The sequence below is a fragment of the Scyliorhinus torazame genome, chromosome 2 (assembly GCF_047496885.1).
Source record: "Scyliorhinus torazame isolate Kashiwa2021f chromosome 2, sScyTor2.1, whole genome shotgun sequence".
Classification (NCBI taxonomy): domain Eukaryota; kingdom Metazoa; phylum Chordata; class Chondrichthyes; order Carcharhiniformes; family Scyliorhinidae; genus Scyliorhinus; species Scyliorhinus torazame.
The window spans coordinates 353,996,397-354,010,402 of record NC_092708.1 but is presented as its reverse complement, the minus strand read 5'-3'; the positions used below and the strand labels follow the sequence as shown (position 1 = coordinate 354,010,402).

The window sequence follows — 14,006 nt, the reverse complement described above, 5'->3', positions numbered from 1 at the left end:
TATCAGAGACAAAGGTTTCACTGCAAACTGTACAACATAGCTGCAACTTTATGCTTTATTTGAAAAATAATACAAAAATAAATTTGCTATCATCACTAGTTTAGTGTGCAGGTGGCTGTTACTTACCTTCCAAATACAACACTCTCAAATTTATGAGTCTATTCAACTGTAGCTGAACCAGGCTAGAGATGCCATTGTATCCTAAATGAAGCACTTCCAAACTTTCCATAACTGGAGGGAGACTTTCAAAACTTGTATCTCTGCTTTCAAAAGGGAGGCACGGGTATTAATTATGCAACAAAATAAAATTTTGTTTAGAAATTACTATAAATAAAGCAGTAAAAATTGCATATTAAAATGTTATTATGTGGGTGAATTAAAGTACTTTAATAGCAAGTTCCAGAAGTCTTTTGTTCCAGTAAATTTCCCTTCTTTAATCACAGAATGTGGGCATTGTTGGCAATGACAGCATTCCTATTGCCCTTGAGAAGATGGTGTTTTCACTTTCTTGATAACTTATTGGCTTTTCAGACCAATATATGAGCAGTTAAATGTCAACTACATCGCTGTGTTCTGGACACTCAGACCAGACAGGGGAGGGGGGATGGAATTAAAAGAGAGAACTAAAAATTATAACTCTTTAAATTTTGGTCTCTTGTCTCAGCTAATAAACACCACAGATCAAAGAAAAATTATCAGATAGTTACAAAATTCTCATTTTGGAACATGTATTTTTCTATAACCTGTGATCCTCTATAAGCAGTGAGTGGGTCACCAGGACGATGTGCATATAAGCTGAAGTAATTTCTGGCAGATTTCCACTGTGTGAGGCAAGATTCTTGTGAAATACCTCATCAAATGCCTTCTAAATATCTACACACACTACACATAATAATAATAATATTTATTGACGCAAGTAGGCTTACATTAACACTGCAATGAAGTGACTGTGAAAATCACCTGGTTGCTACATTCCAGCGCCTGTTAGGGTACACAGAGGGAGAATTCATAATGTCCAAATTTTCTAACAGCATGGGCGGGATTCTGTGATCCTGAGGCTAAGTGTTGACGCCGTCAGAAACGGCGTCGCATTTCTCGACGGCGTCAACACGGCCTCAGGATCAGCAATTCTGGCCCCCCGGCACTGGAGCCGCTCCAGCTGCTGATCCCGGCGTCAGGGTCACAGGTTCGATTCTCGGCCTGAGTCACTGTCTGTGCGGAGTCTGCACGTTCTGCCTGGGTTTCCTCCGGGTGCTCCGGATTCCTCCCACAAGTCCCAAAAGACATGGGGCGGGATCCGCGCATGCACAGTGGCACCGGCGCCACGCACACATGCACAGTGGCTTCCTTCAGTGAACCGGCCCCGACGCAACATGGCGCAGGACTACATGGGCTGGCACGGAAGAAAGGAGGCCCCCAGCCTGAGATGGGCCAGGCCACATCGGAGGCCCCCCACGGGGTCGGACCCCCACCTCCCTCCACAGGCCGCCCCCTGACCCTTCCATGCTGAGTTCCCGCCGGCTGAGAGCAGGTGTGGATGGCGCCGGGGGGACTCGGCATTTTTACGACGGCCGCTCGGCCCATCCTGGGTCAAGAATCAGCAAGCCGGCCGCGTAGAGCGGCCCCCGACCGGCGCCGCGCCAACTACGCCGGCTCCAATGGCTCTGCGGAGAACCCCGTGCCGGCATCGGGGCTGCGAAAAGCGATTCGCACCGGTCGCGGGGATTCTCTGGCACAGCCCCGGGCTGAGAGAATCCCGCCCCATGTCTTTTGGGACATGTGGGAGGAATCCGGAGCACCCGGAGGAAACCCATGCAGACGCAGGGAGAATGTGCAGACTCCGCACAGACAGTGACTCAGGCCGAGAATCGAACCTGTGACCCTGGCGCTGTGAAGCAACAGTGCTAACCACTGTGCTACCGTGCCACCCTTCCCTGATATCACTGTTTTAGCTGTTTAGAAGGGGCTGGTTTAGCACAGTGGGCTAAATAGCTGACTTGTAATGCAGAACAATGCCAGCAGCGCGTTAAATTCCTGTACCGGCCTCCCTGACAGGCGCTGGAATGTGGCGACTAGGGGCTTTTCACATTTACGTCATTGAAGCCTACTTGTGACAATAAGCGATTATTATTATATCACTACACCTTTATAGAATTGCTACAGTGCAGAAGGAGGCTATTCGGCACATCGAGTCTGTATCAACCCTAAACTAGTATGGCAGGGGGGTGGGCACCGGACCAATAGGTCAGAAGGTGAAAGCATTGAGGGAGAACTAGGGAATAGGGCCAGTATGGCTCTGAGGCAGAGCAGACAGGGAGAAGTTGCTGAACACAGCAGGTCTGGTGGCCTGAAGTGCATATGTTTTAATGCAAGAAGTATTACGGGTAAGGCAGATGAACTTAGAGCTTGGATTAGTACTTGGAACTATGATGTTGTTGCCATTGGAGAGACCTGGTTGAGGGAAGGACAGGATTGGCAGCTAAACGTTCCAGGATTTAGATGTTTCAGGCGGGATAGAGGGGGATGTAAAAGGGGTGGCGGAGTTGCGCTACTGGTTAGGGAGAATATCACAGCTGTACTATGGGAGGACACCTCAGAGGGCAGTGAGGCTATATGGGTAGAGATCAGTAATAAGAAGGGTGCAGTCACAATGTTGGGGGTTTACTACAGACCTCCCAACAGCCAGCGGGAGATAGAGGAGCAGATAGGTAGACAGATTTTGGAAAAGAGTAAAAACAGGGTTGTTGTGATGGGAGACTTCAACTTCCCCAATATTGACTGGGACTCAGTGCCAGGGGCTTAGACGGGGCAGGGTTTGTAAGGAGCATCCAGGAGGGCTTCTTAAAACAATATTTAGACAGTCCAACTAGGGAAGGGGCTGTACTGGACCTGGAATTGGGGAATGAGCCCAGACAGATGGTTGAAGTTTCAGTAGGGGAGCATTTCAGGAACAGTGACCACAATTCAGTAAGTTTTAAAGTGCTGGTAGACAAGGATAAGAGTGGTCCTAGGGTGAATGTGCTAAACTGGGGGAAGGCTAATTTTAACAATATTAGGCGGGAACTGAAGAACCTAGATTGGGGGCAGATGTTTGAGGGTAAATCAACATCTGACATGTGGGAGGCTTTCAAGTGTCAGTTGAAAGGAATTCCCCAGGACCGGCATGTTCCTGTGAGGAAGAAGGATAAATACGGCAAATTTCGGGAACCTTGGATAACGAGAGATATTGTCGGCCTCGTCAAAAAGAAAAAGGAGGCATTTGTCAGGGCTAGAAGGCTGGGAACAGACGAAGCCTGCGTGGAATATAAGGAAAGTAGGAAGGAACGTAAACAAGGAGTCAGCAGGGCTAGAAGGGGGGTCACGAAAAGTCACTGGCAAATAGGGTTAAAGAAAATCCCAAGGCTTTTTACACGGACATAAAAAGCAAGAGGGTAGACAGGGAAAGGGTTGGCCCACTGAAGGATAGGCAAGAGAATCTATGTGTCGAGCCAGAAGAAATGGGCGAGGTACTAAATGAATACTTTGCATCAGTATTCACCAAAGAGAAGGAATTGGTGGATGTTGAGTCTGAAGAAGGGTGTGTAGATAGCCTGGGTCACATTGAGATCCAAAAAGACAAAGTGTTGGGCATCTTGAAAAATATTAAGGTAGATAAGTCCCCAGGGCCTGATGGGATCTACCCCAGAATACTGAAGGAGGCTAGAGAGGAAATTGCTGAGGCCTTGACAGAAATCTTTGGATCCTCACTGTCTTCAGGTGATATCCCAGCGAACTGGAGAATAGCCAATGTCGTTCCTTTGTTTAAGAAGGGTAGCAAGGATAATCCAGGGAACTACAAGCCGGTGAGCCGTAGGTCAGTGGTAGGGAAATTACTAGAGAGAATTCTTCGAGATGGGATCTACTCCCATTTGGAAGCAAATGGACGTATTAGTGAGAGGCAGCATAGTTTTGTGAAGGGGAGGTTGTGTCTCATTAACTTGATAGAGTTTTTCGAAGAGGTCACAAAGATGATTGATGCAGGTAGGGCAGTGGATGTTGTCTATATGGACTTCAGTAAGGCCTTTGACAAGGTCCCTCATGGTAGACTGGTACAAAAGGTGAAGTCACACGGGATCAGGGGTGAGCTGGCAAGGTGGATACAGAACTGGCTAGGTCATAGAAGGCAGAGAGTAGCAATGGAAGGGTGCTTTTCTAATTGGAGGGCTGTGACTAGTGGTGTTCCGCAAGGATCAGTGCTGGGACCTTTGCTGTTCGTAGTATATATAAATGATTTGGAGGAAAATGTAACTGGTCTGATTAGTAAGTTTGCAGACGACACAAAGGTTGGTGGAATTGCGGATAGCGATGAGGACTGTCAGAGGATACAGCAGGATTTAGATTGTTTGGAGACTTGGGCGGAGAGATGGCAGATGGAGTTTAATCTGGACAAATGTGAGGAATGCATTTTGGAAGGTCTAATGCAGGTAGGGAATATACAGTGAATGGTAGAACCCTCAAGAGTATTGAAAGTCAGAGAGATCTAGGTGTACAGGTCCACAGGTCACTGAAAGGAGCAACACAGGTGGAGGAGGTAGTCAAGAAGGCATACGGCATGCTTGCCTTCATTGGCCGGGGCATTGTGTATAAGAAGTGGCAAGTCATGTTGCAGCTGTATAGAACCTTAGTTAGGCCACACTTGGAGTATAGTGTTCAATTCTGGTCGCCACAGTACCAGAAGGATGTGGAGGCTTTAGAGAGGGTGCAGAAGAGATTTACCAGGATGTTGCCTGGTATGGAAGGCATTAGCTATGAAGAGCGGTTGAATAAACTCGGTTTGTTCTCACTGGAACGACGGAGGTTGAGGGGCGACCTGATAGAGGTCTACAAAATTATGAGGGGCATAGACAGAGTGGATAGTCAGAGGCTTTTCCCCAGGGTAGAGGGATCAATTACTAGGGGGCATAGGTTTAAGGTGCGAGGGGCAACGTTTAGAGTAGATGTACGAGGCAAGTTTTTTTTACACAGAGGGTAGTGGGTGCCTGGAACTCACTGCCAGAGGAGGTGGTGGAAGCAGGGACGATAGTGACACTTAAGGGGCATCTTGACAAATACATGAATAGGATGGGAATAGAGGGATACGGACCCAGGAAGTGTAGAAGATTGTAGTTTAGTCGGGCAGCATGGTCGGCACGGGCTTGGAGGGCCGAAGGGCCTGTTCCTGTGCTGTACTTTTTTTTGTTCTTTGTCCCTCTGAAAGAGAACTCTACCTAGGCTCCCGCTCCTGCGCTATTCCAGTAACCCCATAACCCACCTAACCTAATATTCCGGCGCCTGTTCAGGTACACAGAGGGAGAATTCATAATGTCCAAATTACAAAAATCGTCGCCTGTTGCCCAGTGCATCATTTTTCAACACATATGTGCATGTAACTCTTGATTACTAATTATATCTTGTATCATAAGATTTCAAAAGATTTCCCTCAGCTGATGCTAGACTAATTGGACATTAATTATCCGGTCTAGACTCTCCCTTCTTGAACAAGGGCTTGTCATCAGCTCTATATTATTGGTAATGGAAAGAAGTGAAAAATATTCAATTGCTGGTGTGCTAATTGAATCACACAAAAAAAATCTAGCAAACCAAACCGTATACAATGGTAAAAAATTGATTTTCGTCAAATACCTGTTGCTCCTGGGAAATCCTGGCTGCCCATAGCCACTAGAAGAGACCTTCTGCTGAAGTATCTGTCTATTGGTCAAATGGAGTTGTGGCTTTTGTCTTGGTAAAATGGTCTCAATGTGGTTGTGGTTTAAATAAAGCACCTTCATAAAAAGTAAAAATTTAAATGATCTTTTACCATATGTCAGACTTTAGTTTTGTTTCTATATTTATATATCAGGTCCTTGTTGCTTTCAGATGGTCCCTAGGAAATATCTTGGGTGGCATTCTCCAACAATGGGGCTATGTCCCCACTCCAGCGTCAAAACGCGGGCGTTTCAATCTGAACTTTCTTGAAGAAAGTCCAGAGTGATTCTCCTACCTGAAGGGGGCTAGCAGGACCCCTGAGTACTCCACACAGCTCTGCCTGCTGATACGGGGCCCTGCACTTCCGGTCGGGAGTCCGCGCATGCGCACGACTGCGGCCTTTGGCTGCCGCCCCACGCGACATGGCAGACTCACTCTCACTACGCGGAGCGGCCCCAAAAATATAGGCTCCCCCGAGATCGCGCACGCACGCAGATTGGTGGCCCTCGATCGCTAGCCTGGCCGTCCCCGAGATCCCCCACCCCCAACCAGGGCGGCCACGGACTGAGGCCGCAGCCGCTGCTGACCGTTCTCGACAGGCAAAACGTGGTTAGAACCATGCCATCAGGAACTCAACCAGTTTTCTTCGGTGAATTGTGAGGGAGGGGGGGCCCTCTGTCAATGGCCCCCTACCCGCGCCGCATAGACCGCACGCAATTCGTGGCATTTCGCCAAGTACCAGAGAATCGCGGGAGCAGTGTTGCACCGGTTTTCGGCATCAACGCCCATTCTCCGCCCCTGCGCCAATCGGAATTTTGGCGCAGAGGCATGGAGAATCCCGCCTCCTGTATCTCACAGGATATAATCAGATTGGCTGGCAATCCGATGAAGTCAGATAAGTAGTCCCGGCAACATCAGAAGAGAGTAGTGGCCACAGCTGGAGCTACAAGCAGTCCTGAGGAAGAATTGAAACTGTTTCCTGGACTTTGGTGACTCAGGTTATTTTGGGTGGGGAAAGCAGTGAATAAGATGGGGGTAAGGCTTCAGATTAGAGAAGTGGTGGTGTTGGTGGTGGAGGGGTGGGGGGGGGTGCGTGCAAGGAGCCAGGGACAAAGGAAGGGATCCCCAAAGGAGGTAACCCCCTTTCTTGCCAGCCAACAGCCCATGCAGTGAATGCTGCCAGGCAGTTCGCCATGCTCCTTCCTTACTCCACAGACAGAAAAATTGTGGCAGAGGGGGATTGAAGCCTTTAAGAGGCAGTTATATGTCCACTTAAGGGCTTCAATAGTCCTAAGGGTGGGCAGCCCGCCTGGCGCATTACCTGGCCCTTGTAATATGAAGGATAGGCGGGGGCTGAGTGGGAAGGTGACAGGCTGGCAACCTACTTTATTTTACATGCCCTCTGTCTTCAAACACACTGGTGGGACGGGTCAGAAAATTCACTCCAAGGTTTCACAGGGGTCTCTGGGCATGCCAAAGACTGTAAATAAGTATCTTATTTAAAATCTCAAGATATTCGGGTTAAATCTTCACCAATAGCCAGCCACAAAGTCAAAATTCCATAGGCTCACTACACAGCTGTCATTTCTATTTCATCAGTGTCATGTCCTGTCAGGTGGCAAGTCCAGAGACTATTTTACCTGCCCAGGGTATGAAATCTTGGCAATCGTGGGACTGAACACGCTGATGGAAGAATACATCTGGTACTGAGTGAACTGCAATATGGAATGATAAATGTTACATTCTAAATACATTAATATGATTAAAGGATGCCTATTGCATTGTACCAGGGCTATGAATTTTGAGCAGTGCCTATTTACCATTGAAATACTGCATCAATATGTTCTAATTCATGTGCAATTTGAGCTATCCCATGTAATACGAGTTGTAGTAAGGGATATATAAACACATAAGGAGGTGGAAATAGTCCATGCACTTTATATGTATCTGTTTATAGACATGGATAGTGAGGGGCAGAATCTGATTGGGCAGTACTTTGTTGACATCACAACTATGATTTATAATTTACCACCAGATTTTGGGAAAAAATGGAAGTTATCTTTAGAAAAGTATAAAAAAAGACTCACTTTGACACGAGGGAGATAAACAAGACCACTGAAGGATGTAAGATTATTGTGTTCCAAGTTGATTCTTTGTAAACGCCCAAATTTCTCTGAAGGTCCAAGATCTACGGATCTGATAAGTATAAAAGAAGTAACTTAAAATAGCAATACTTATGTTGTCACTAAGGTAATTGATGCTACATTTTAGTTTTTCAATATAATCTTTATATTTCTTGATAGTTATGGATGCGGGAAAAAGTATTATGTCGGAATTAATTTGAAATTATAGTTAAGAATTCAACACTGAAGAGATTAACCACTTCTGTATCCTTCTGTATTGTCATTAGCCCAGTTATAGTTGCAATAAAGACCTTGTTTACACCTCCAAGAGTCTTTGTCTGGTCTCTCATGAGCGTGGGGTGAAGTACATTATCGTCGAATAGCTGTATAATTTCCGCATAACATTTACATAATGTTTCAAATAACAACACAGAAACAGGTATTTTTTTATCAATTGATCCATTTTGGTGTTTATGCTGCAGACAAGCAATTTTTCTAATCTCATGACATAGTCATAGAGGTATACAGCGCAGAAAAGACCCTTCAGCCCATTGCATCTGCGCCAGTCAAAAACAACCATCTAAGTATTACCATCTAAGCAGCACGGTAGCCTTGTGGATAGCACAATTGCTTCACAGCTCCAGGGTCCCAGGTTCGATTCCGGCTTGGGTCACTGTCTGTGCGGAGTCTGCACATCCTCCCTGTGTGTGCGTGGGTTTCCTCCGGGTGCTCCGGTTTCCTCCCACAGTCCAAAGATGTGCAGGTTAGGTGGATTGGCCATGATAAATTGCCCTTAGTGTCCAAAATTGCCCTTAGTGTTGGGTGGGGTTACTGGGTTATGGGGATAGGGTGGCGGTGTTGACCTTGGGTGGGGTGCTCTTTCCAAGAGCCGGGGCAGACTCGATGGGCCGAATGGCCTCCTTCTGCACTGTAAATTCTATGAATGAAGTATTCTTATTCCAAGTGTCATCTTGCTTCCATATCCCTTTACTTTCAACCATCTATATAACCTGTTCTTTAATGTTACCTTGGTCTCTGCTTCTGTCATTAAGTCCACTAAGTACATTCTGCAGCCTCACAATACTTTGTAAAATAATATTTCTCCAGCTCTCTGCCCTACTTCTTTATGCATTCTATATCTCTTGACATAAAATACATTATTCCATTAGCTATTTTAATGACTTCATCCACTTAAGGTGATGCTTTTGGGGTCTTATTAAATCAGTACTCCAAATCCTTCTGCACTTTCATGTGTAAAATCTTAAAGGAGCAGATAATGATCCAGGCCACACAGAACACATTGCCACTGTTAAGTAGAGCAATTAGTCCCCATACCTCATTAACCTCGAATAGGCAGACTGCCAATGCCTTGTGTACTGTTTGGCAGTAACCGGTCTAATTTGAGTCTGAAAATTCTGGTGGTGGAGAAAAAGGCTATTTAATGCAACCTTGACTTGGACATTAGCCTTTAATGAGCAGGTGGGCTTTTATTATCACATTTAGCATTATTATTACCTTCAGTGTACGATCACTATGTATGAACACATTGATGTTAAAAACCCTACAGTATCTATCATATGGTGAGACAAAACTTGGTTACTCGAGAAATATTATCAAATCAATTTTTTTGCAAAATGCATTTTCAACAATGCAGATATCCAATACTTGGGATGAATAATATGCCGGTTTCACAAAAATAGAAATATAGCCTACAAAAGGATGTGTTTTAGTAACAATGAGGTGGAGTGGAGAGAGATGCAGCATAAATTATTAATGTGAGTTCCAGATCAAAGAATAGTTTGAAAACAAAAGGTAAAACAAGAGAAAATCTTAAAATATCTGATGTGTTGGGTACTCTGCTACACAGACGAACCAACACGGTTGCGAATGGTACAACTCAGTTTTATTGCTAACATTTATTTACAGTGGTAAACTGGTTACTGAGGTTCGATCATAACCCTAGAATCTGTGGACCTATTCCTAATACTAACTTGTAGTGGCACTCAGCACATGGTGGATGTCTGAGTGGCTTGCTATGAGCTCTGTGCCCTGAGCTGTCTCCTGCTGTAATACTCAGGAAGTGTCGTGTTCCCTGTTTTGTACTGGTATGCTCTTGCCTGTGATTGGCTGTGGTGTTGTGTGTGTGTTGATTGGTCCGTTGATCTGTCCATCAGTATGTATGCGCTATGATGTTTACCTGAATATCACGACAATATCCAGATCAAAGGACAGGTTTAAATTGGGAGATGATTAGTTTAAATCTCTAACTGGGACATCCCAGATATGGCACGTTGCCATCGGGATAGTTTGCAGGAAGGCAGTTTTCATTTTGGGGTTATAGAGTGTATTCTTTAGGCAGAAACCATGAATCATCTTGGAAGACTGTGAGAAAACAGTGGTGTTCGCCCGGCAGCCAGACCAAGGAGTACAGAGACTATTAGGAATCAGGGTATTCCTGAACTGGAATGGGTAAGCAAGAATTGCAAGTGAGACACATGCTCAGCATTAAAAGTCCAAATGAAAAATTGTGAGATCTGCTGGTAAAGCTAGTGGAAGAGGTAAGCAGTGGAATCTTTGCAGAGAGAGCAAGCTTTAGAAGTCAGAGTGCCAGACTGCAAAACAGTTGATATGCAATAACACTAATATTTCCTTATATGGATTTGTATCATATTTTGCTGGAATATTTTATTACATTAAAGGTGCTATATAAACATAAATTGTACTGAAATTAAGATTGTACAGTATAACACAATTAAATGGCCAAATATTTTGTATCCGAGTGGAGTTCAGGAAATTATATTAATTTTATAAAATTGGTTCAATGATGGAAGGGACCTGCATCACGGTTTTCACTTGTTATGATCCCATGAGAGACCATTAACTTTAATAAAGAAATTCAAACTCCCAGTTTTGAACTGAAAGAATCACACAAGAGATCCTGAACTCCACTCAGCACAATTTACATTTCTATAGCACCTTTAATGTAGTAAAATATTCCAGCAAAATATGATACAAATCCATATAAGGAAATATTAGTGTTGTTGCATATTAATTGTTCGTACTTTTATGTAGGTGGTGGACAGTAACTGGGGATAATGGAAATATTCATGTTATTGTAAATTAATTGTTTTTACTTTTATGTAGGTGGTGGACATTAACTGGGGATTGACTTGTATCCCCGTAAAATGGAACCGACTGAAACTGTGATTGCTGGGTGAAGAGGTGCATGTTTGTCATGCTTATCTTTAAATAAATATTTATCAAGCTGTGCAAAGATTGGCTCCAGTCCTATCCTTCACCACCTGGCTTTCTGCAATGTAACAATTAGAACAGATGACTAAAACATTGGTAAAGGAATATGTTTTAAATAATGTATTCAATGCGGTGAGAAAGGTAAAGAGGCAGAATGGTTTAGAAGGAGAATTCCCCAACTTAGGGCCTAGATCACGATATATTGTGGATGAACAAGGGTCATAATTGAGGAGCACAGAGACCTCAAGGGGATCTAGAGCTAGTTTATCATGTGGTAAACCCCAATTGCCTCCCAGTGGGCTGGGGGTGGATCCTTCCTATTTACACTTTCTTTGGCCACTGGCGGGCCGTAGACAGCAATGGAGCCTTCTGCCCACAGCAACAAACCCCATGTCACTTGGACCAGATAACCAATTATCTGGTTGGCTGGTACCTTCCTTCCATGGGATCGTCTTCTTTCAGGTACAAAGACTCCTGGTGACGTTGCTGAGCTGCCAGTCCTCCAACTGGCTGGCAACACCTAGAGGCAGGCAACCAAGTAGTTGTCTACCACCTGTAAAATGTAGCCTGGTCCCTCGGACTGCCAAAGCGGGGCTGACTCTCAACACCTGCCATCAGAATAATGGGTGGAATTCTTTTGAGGCGAGCTGATGGCGAGTTGGATTTCCCACTAATCAATGTTGGGAAATCCATTTGCAAGCATTACCACATCATGAATACTTCACAACTCACCAGAATACATTTCCACTCCTAATTATGCAGAAAATTAGACCGGTCTGAATCACAGCCAGACATAAGTGATGTGCAGTTGTTCACCTTCACTATACTTGTCACTTTGAGTTGAGTGTAACATTCAAAACCGACACTGCTCCCAGATGTCAGCGATGCCAAAGCTACAGTGTTACTCCAGACCGGCGGAGTGTCTGGTTGGACTCTTCACGGTAAGTGCCTTCGGTGTGCAGTATTTTAAAAGTATTTTTAAAGAGTTTAAAAAGGATGGGCTCTTGGAGGATGCCTTGGATGTGAAATAGGGCAGTTCACGGCAGGTTTCGTGGGTGTACTGTGGGCTACTCACAGGGATTGCTACATTTCCCCTGGATAAAGGGGGTAGGGGTTGGGGAATGACAGCAGGGAACATTGGGGGGGGGGGGGGGGGAGCAGGAGAGAGAGAGTTCCTGTTTCAGAAAGGGGGATCGATAATTCTTGTGTTAAAAGATGTTTTTTTCCAAGTTATCTTTGACAGGAATGCGATACTTTTCACACCTTTTCACCACACTGTTTTCTTTAGCAATTTCTGGTCTCTCTCTCTCTTTCTTTGTCTCTCTCTCTCAAACAATTCAAACTGGGTCACGATAACCGCCCAAATTATTTTTTGTTGCCTGACCAATGTGCCAGCTGCTGGCAGCCAGGCTGAGTGAGCGGGTGGTAAGATATTAAAGTATTGCAAGGGGGTAATTACAGTCTCAGTCTGTGATCACCACCTTCGGGTGAGCTTGCAAGGTGGGTGGGGGAGGGGTGGGAAGTGCTGAGAATCCCGGTGGCTGTACCTACTACACCCCCACTACCTCTAGCTTTGGGGTTAATTTCTTATGAGGAGAAGGTTGGGCCTGTACGTAGTGAAATTTAGAAGAATGTGAGGCATATAGGATTCTCAGGGGAGTTGAGAGAGAGAGAGAGAGAGAGATAGTCCAGAGAATGAGGCCAAAAGATTGGGTTGAGACATTGAAAGCAGTCCTGGGGCTATGTTACAGGGCTGTGTTCGGCCCTATGACACACGTGTCATAGTCCTGCTCCAGGAAGGTGAAGGCCTAGGTAATAGGGGGAGGGTCAAAGCTGGTCATGAAGTAGAAGTGTAGCACCACCATCTTGAGACCCTGAAGTAATGACACAATTTAAAATTAAAACTTAAATAATTCTCCATGGGATCTCAAGCAGCGTGGGAGAAGTCCCCAGCTGGACTCGGGGGGGGGGGGGGGGGGGGGGGGAGGCTAGCTACAGGGGGCACACTCACATTTCTTAGATTCCTAACATGTAGGTGAAGTCTCACCTGATAGAACTCATGAACACTTTATTGAGAATGTACATTTAAGACTCTTACATATGGTACACTTTAACATGAGACTGCATGAATAATTGGGGCCACATTTAAGGTGATTAATGTGAGCATTTAAAGAGAGGAATATGAGGAGAGAAGATGCAGTCAACCATTAATGGGCAGAGCTGCTGGATATCTGTATGGTCACCGAAAATGCATCGTCCAATTGCCATTTTTCATGGGCCAAAGGACATCCACTCATTCTTGAGGTGCAAGCTTGGCACCTTCAGCGAGGGTGAACATATCATGGCAGTGCTCAAGCCTTTCCAACCTGTAGCCATCTGGGATGGCCACGTCCCGATTACAAAATGGACACTTGCAAAGAATGCAGGGGAAATTGGACAATACCGAAAAAGCAAGATGGTGCAAGGTCTGTCTGTTGATTAGAGCCTTAGCTCTCAGACAGGACCGGTACTCCTAAGCCATCTACATACTAATGAGCCATCCCCGGGAACAAAATGCAACATTTAGGTAAACAATGCTCAGCCAGACATCCCGGCACCAGAGGAGACTAAAACAAAGCAGGCCAACGGCCACCTAGTACACGCCCAGCAACCAGGGAACTCACCCCTCTGTTGGAGGAAAATCGCTAGGAACGATTGGGAAACAGCCCAATTAATTGGGGCCAAGTTCAAGGCCCGCCCAAAAGCGCGCAAAGCCCTTTTGGGGTATAGAAAGGACTCCCCAAGAGGATCGCTCTCTTGGCTTGGCTCTCAACGAGGAGAGACCTGCCTAGCAGCTACGCCAGACCAAGTAAGTTCCAAGTCTTCACACGCTACAAGATAGACACTCCTAGTTGCTACCCTGTAAAC

The 14,006-nt window shown here is 45.4% G+C and overlaps 1 protein-coding gene across 6 annotated transcripts in view; it reads right to left on the bottom strand.

Annotated features, from left to right (window-relative positions):
* Positions 1 to 14,006, bottom strand: part of lrrc9 (leucine rich repeat containing 9) — a 389,985-nt gene that overhangs the window by 120,876 nt on the left and 255,103 nt on the right. For 4 of the 6 annotated variants that reach the window (XR_011938366.1, XM_072491694.1, XM_072491705.1 and 1 more), the window contains exons 25-27: positions 7,812 to 7,920; positions 5,662 to 5,801; positions 127 to 263 (exon numbers count right to left, since the gene is read on the bottom strand). Coding sequence is in view for 5 of the 6 variants with exons in the window: in XM_072491694.1 (XP_072347795.1) it covers positions 127 to 263; positions 5,662 to 5,801; positions 7,812 to 7,920 (386 nt within the window). In the remaining variant the exon portion in view is untranslated. The remainder of the gene's footprint in view (positions 1 to 126; positions 264 to 5,661; positions 5,802 to 7,811; positions 7,921 to 14,006) is intronic. The other 2 variants (XM_072491713.1, XM_072491720.1) reach the window with 1 other exon arrangement.